We start from the raw sequence: 5,402 nt of genomic DNA on the forward strand, positions 1-5,402 counted from the left end.
CTGAAAAAGTTAAAGGACAAGAGGACATGAACAGATACTTGAGTGTCCTCTCTGACCGGTGGGGCTGGAAAGTTCTGCATTAGATCATACTTACATCTTTTGAAGCACAGTCTTCTTTGTTTTTGTGGGGCTGTTTAAAGGCTCTAGGGTTTCTCCCACTCTGGAAAAATATTCCGATCGGCTTTGTTCGCTCAGTTGAGTCTAGAGAGGACAAACAGATCGGTGTAAACAAAAAATATTATTCCTGGCATCCCCTGGAAAGGTCTGGCTTCACAGCAGACTGCTGTCATCATCTGGCATTGTCGGACATTAAAAAACATTCACTGGATTGCTATGAAAATGATAAGATAATGAATACAATTTAAAGTAAAAATATTCCAAAATGATAAACAGATTTAAAGTTTATATCCTCTTCTGATTCTCCTAAATTCCAAATAGTCTTGTCTTTTCATTATTGAACTGAACTATGATACATGGCAAGAGGAATGTCTCAGTAACAGCCCCAGCTGGCACAAATAATTAGTCCCCCCACTTAGTGCTGTCCAAAGCAACCACCTCAAAGACTTTAGAAAATAATCACCAGCTTGTCATAGAGTGGCGTGTGCTTCTTAGTCTATGCTGTCTCAGTGATGCTTGCAGCCTGAGGCAGGATTACTAAACGGTGAAACCATGTTGACAAGTTAAAAGAGCGATTAAAGAACGATCCTTCATAAGATTATGGAGCAAGGCAGAGGAAAAATACAACTGAGACATCTCAATGGGAAAATGGTAAAAAGCTCGTCAGAGGACAGAAGATAAGACAAACTCAAGTTAGTGAACGTAGCCTCGTGGCTAGTGGACTGTAGCAGTGCTTTGAGTTGCAGGTTCAAAGTTCAATAAACGCACATACTGAGGGGGCCCACTGAGGCAGAACAGGGAACGGGCCAAAGATTGGATCTCACCAACGTGTGCCCTCAACAGGCCACTAATGAAGGTTAATCACAGGTCTTTTCCTTGGCTGACCTAGAACAGACTCTTGATTTATGAGAGAACCAGAGACGCTGGTGGTAAATTGAGCAGAACTTAAAAGGTTGAGAGCCCGACAATTTATCGTAAATTAATTGAATCCAAATAGTTGGTGGGAGAGTAGCTCTGGTTTAGAAATTGAGCGGGAGTACATCTTTTACCAGAATAAGCAGCATACAGCTGAAGAGCTTCGTGATTTGAGCTACATGCTAAAGTCAGCATGCTAACATGCGCGCAGTGACAATGCTAACATGTTTAATAGGTATGATGTTTTCAATGTTCACCATTATTGGCTTGGTAGCATGCTAAAACAAATGCTAATTAGTACTAAACATAGGGTGCCGCTGATGTGAATGTAATTTGCTTTGCATGTATTTGGTAATAAACCAAAGTAATGGACACATTTTGACCTGATGATGGCAACAGATGAAAAGTTAAGAGATAGCCAAAGTTATTACAATTCATTCTGAGCGGACATTAATGTGTGTGTCACGTTTCTTGGCAAGCATAAGTGTCATTTCATAAGTGACATTTCACCCTAAGGCACAAATGTCAACCTCATGGTGGAGCTTGAGGAAAAGTCACAGGACAACAAAAGTCAGTGTCATCTATCCACTGGGAACCATGAATGTCTGTCCACAAAACATTGTGCCAATGAACTAGCCAACTACCTCCAGCAGCACTTTGGCAACAGTGGTTAAGATAAGGAAACACTGCAGCTTGTCTAAACTACCAAATGATCTGAATGATCGAAATCTAAAAAGAGGCAGACTATTGAAGGAGCAAGTACCAACAACAGGGATTGGTTGTGACCTTATATTGCTTATACAGCGCCGCTGGCACAACTAATGTGACGGAAGAGACAGCAGGTGCTTTGGCTCAGATGTCAGATGTGAGAAGGTATGTGCTTCATGTGCTCTCTTGTCGTTGTTAAAGTTGCTGTTGAAACTTACTTGCGCACATTTCCTGAGCATGTGTGTTTTTGACGCACATGAAAAATTGGTGTGAATGAGAGATTTGCATAGTAATTCGTTTGATGGGCTGAAATTTGATTATTTGGGAAATAGCAAAACATGATGCTGTCGTGACTCTGCTGTAAATAATTTGGAGCCAGGTTATTGGAGTTATTTGTAGATGGATCAGTGAAATGCTCCTATACTTCAATACTGTTGACATTGTGGGCACACAAGGCCTTGCTGTTTGCTTTATGTATGCAATATTTGCGATTTTGTGTCGTTTATGGTATGGTACATTGCAAATAAGTGCATGCGCCGGTCCTTAGAGTGGGTGTTGAGGTATTTCACTAAAGTGAAAGATTTGACCTGTTGGTGCACTTGATGAAAGGACAGAGGTTCACCAAAGTCATTAGGATTCATCCTCTAGCCACCATGAACGTCTGCCCGTATTTAATGCCAATCCATCCGGTAGTTGTTAAAATATTTCAGTCTAGACCGACAGCCAGACATTGCCATCCATACAGCCACGCTTCTAACACGGCTAAAACACTTTGCAGTGGGAAAATACAAGCAGACAGAAGTTGCATTTTGAGGTTGGGGCGAGTGTGTTGATTTAGTGTTTTTTCAGATCATTATTATTCCATAAATGGTTGGTAAAATGATCAATGTGCACTCTAAGGCTAGAGAAAGCAATGTGGTACGCTCTAACCTCCACACAGAGAAAGAAAATCATTAATGTCCTCTCCCACATGTCATGGTACCAGTGACAACGTATGAACCAACAGACATGGGGGGAGGAGTAATTGTCCCGAGCTGCAAGGGCAAGCTGTGGCATTGTGGCTTTGCACGGGGTGTTGAGACCTATCTGCACTCTGGTGTGTGGAATAGAAAGGCCAGACGGAGGGAGCGTAGTGAATAAGGAGGCTGGGCAACAGGGAAGTGGGCGGAGACAACAAGAAAAAAGGGACAAGATACTTGAATGAATTGGAGAAAGAAAGAGCTTTTAGAAAGGAGTCCAACAAAAGAAGAGGAACCCCACAGAGTCATATCGCCTGACCTCTGCAGTCTCTCCAGCATGCCCACAAACACAAGAATCCTCACACAGGAAGTTCTCCACAGGCAGCCCTTTGTGTAGAGATGGAGTCATGCTAGAGTGTGGGCAGAGGCTCAGTCTTTACGCTCTCTCTCTCAGAGCTTCGGCTAGCCTTGGATTTGGATTTGGGACAGTGACACACATTCAAAGTTGCATTTGCCTACGCACTCACACACCCACCACAACAACAACAATTCTGAGAAAGATGTGGGTGCCATCATTTGCATTGTAATGCCTTGATATATATTCTCATCTGTTTAATATGAATAAATGCTGTTTGAAAATGAACTTGAAAGAAAAATCAACAAGAAGCCTTATGGGAGGTTCTCTGGGAAAGTTTTGTGCCTTTTTAGTTCCTGTCGGCACAACTTCAAACGAGCAAGAGAGAAAGAGAGAGAGAGAGAGAGTGAAAGGACCAAGTGATGGGAAGAAAGAAGCATGAAGAGAGGAAGAGGTTGGATATACATAGAAAGAAGAAGGAGGAAGACGGATAGAAAGTCAGACAGAGAGAGAAATGGGGCATGAATTATTATCACCAGGGGTCGGACAATCTGAATATAGCAACTAGTGAAGAAAGTAGAGGGATTAAACATGGAGAGAGAGTAAGCTGGTGAATGAATAAACATTGTAATTATCACAAGCCATGTGGATAAAACACTAAGTATTGTGTGGGAACCAAGGTGGTCTAATCTTGCATGAAATGATGCAAACTCCCAATAGCTGGAGAGCTTCTCATGAAATAGGAGGGAGAGATGGTGGCAAATAAGAACTTCTACGGTTTAACCCGCCCCCACCGCCGGCTAGTCTGCTCGCCCCCACACAAAAAAACGGCAAAGCACTTCGCGTGAAGCAACACGTAGAGCAGACCAACAGTGCCCTCCCCGGCCGCGGAGCCTCCAAAACAACATGGCTCAACCACGGGAGCTGCAACTAGACGGCACATCTGGATGTCGGATTATAGAGATAAACCTGGCAAAAGGGCAAGGAGAGCAGAGATAATGAATCATTTGGTTTAAAAGGATACCGGTGATAGCTTGCCCCGACTCTGAGTGACTCCTGGAAACAACTTCAAAAAGATAACCGAATACAGGCTCCATAAAATACAGAGAATGAGCAGTTTCTCCTCTGCCACCTAAGATTAGGAGCACAGACGGATTAACTATCTTATCTTTTGAGACAGCTGCTTTTGAAAGTAATGCACTGATAAGGCCAAATAGTTTAAAATACTCCACATGTGATGACAAAACCACATCTAGTATCCAAAGACGGTGCTTATTTAGTATTTTGCGCGATGTGAACATGCAGTAGGGGTTTGCTTTATATCTGCTGCATTAATGCCCATGGTCATTTATCTGTACTAATACAATACAATACAATAACAACTTTGCAGGGTGAAAACATTCAGTTTTTTTGAACAACCTTGCATTTTTTTAGTTTATCTATTGCATTTTGTATGGATTTAAAAAACCCAAAGATGTCATTGATGTTTCTAAGCACATCGTGCTAGCATTGTAAACTTTTAGTTGACGTTAAAACGTGAAAAAATTCAAAGTCAGCATGCAAAGCTCTGATCAACCATCAACTCATTTCTGCTTGTGATCTGCCACAGTGGATCGTTTGTTCTTGGATTACTCTCTTTGTATCTCATCCAACACACATTAAACCAACAAGATGACATCCTATAAATCCAGTTATTCACTCATCTGTCACAAGGTAATGATTCATACCACTTGAAGTAATTGAATCCCTAAAGGTATTCGAGCTATACAAATTGAATTAATCGTTCCACTGGAAAGCCTTTGAACAGCTCTATGATGGCACAACTAAGTATACAAAATCCTTAAACCGCCACCAAGAAACAACGCTATACCTCCTGCAGAGATGTTCGTGAAACTAGTCCACAAATTCCTCCCACCCTGCTCCCACAGAGGAAACATGCCCTGTTTGTCGAAGCTCACCACATCTTTCCTGAAACAAAGTCAACAAACATGCATGGGCACATACTTGTCTCAAATAGGACAGTTCTTATTCATGAACAATGACAAACGTTTTGGGATCCGCCCATGTTTAAGGATTAACACAAGCTGTTAACTGTTTGGACTAACTTTGTGCAAATCAACAAAAGCAGCTTAAGACGGGATGGAATGAAGGGACATGATCGTGTGCTGTCAAGAGATCTTAGCCATGTATTGGGCCTTGTTGGAGAGGAGATCAGCAGACACTGGAGGCTTGGGAAAGCACTGCTGCTAGCTGTTGCGAGCTGTGAAGAACAGAGGCGTGCTGAGGTCATGAGTAAACACACAGACTTGTCCACAGCTCAGAAGAGGGGGGGGGGGGGGGGGGGGGGG

At 42.5% G+C, this 5,402-nt stretch overlaps 1 protein-coding gene across 2 annotated transcripts in view; it reads right to left on the bottom strand.

Annotated features, from left to right (window-relative positions):
- slx4ip (SLX4 interacting protein) overlaps positions 1-5,402 on the bottom strand; it is a 32,348-nt gene that overhangs the window by 2,575 nt on the left and 24,371 nt on the right. For both annotated transcript variants that reach the window (XM_031873329.1, XM_031873321.1), the window contains one exon: positions 95-201. In XM_031873329.1, coding sequence (XP_031729189.1) covers positions 95-201 — 107 coding nt within the window. The remainder of the gene's footprint in view (positions 1-94; positions 202-5,402) is intronic.

Source organism: Anarrhichthys ocellatus, unplaced genomic scaffold (assembly GCF_004355925.1).
Source record: "Anarrhichthys ocellatus isolate YVR2014 unplaced genomic scaffold, GSC_Weel_1.0 scaffold3, whole genome shotgun sequence".
NCBI classification, from domain to species: Eukaryota; Metazoa; Chordata; class Actinopteri; order Perciformes; family Anarhichadidae; genus Anarrhichthys; species Anarrhichthys ocellatus.